Source organism: Penaeus monodon, chromosome 20 (genome assembly GCF_015228065.2).
Source record: "Penaeus monodon isolate SGIC_2016 chromosome 20, NSTDA_Pmon_1, whole genome shotgun sequence".
Lineage (NCBI taxonomy): Eukaryota > Metazoa > Arthropoda > Malacostraca > Decapoda > Penaeidae > Penaeus > Penaeus monodon.
This window is the reverse complement of record NC_051405.1, coordinates 32,872,193-32,872,573: the sequence shown is the minus strand read 5'-3', so window position 1 is coordinate 32,872,573 and position 381 is coordinate 32,872,193. Positions and strand designations below refer to the sequence as shown.

Here is a 381-nt window from a genome sequence, read left to right as displayed (position 1 = left end):
ATATCTCCACACATTCTCAATCCATACCCACACGCGCCGTAGTAACCTCTCCTCTTCCACAGTGCCGCAGGTGGAGATCACAGGCGCCGTGGACAAGTACGTGCGCCGCGGGTCGACTGCGCGTCTGGAGTGCAAGGTCAGCTCAACCGTGCAGCTTCCCGACTACATCTTCTGGTACCACTCGGGGTCACGTCTCCTCGAGTACGACCATCCCCGCGTCAAGATCACAGTGGCACGGCGAGGAGGCCAAGGCAGTGAGATGAGCATCACCTCGACCCTCGTACTGACTGATGCTCGACCCTCGGATGCTGGGAATTATACTTGCCTTCCATCGAACCTGCACAACGCTACTACTGTTCTCCACGTGTTGAATGGTGAGGC

At 57.7% G+C, this 381-nt stretch overlaps 1 protein-coding gene across 1 annotated transcript in view; it reads left to right on the top strand.

Annotated features, from left to right (window-relative positions):
* LOC119585977 (zwei Ig domain protein zig-8-like) overlaps window positions 1–381 on the top strand; it is a 37,271-nt gene that overhangs the window by 35,731 nt on the left and 1,159 nt on the right. Inside the window, exon 4 of the mRNA XM_037934690.1 lies at window positions 63–374. Within this exon, the coding sequence (XP_037790618.1) occupies window positions 63–374 (312 nt within the window). The remainder of the gene's footprint in view (window positions 1–62; window positions 375–381) is intronic.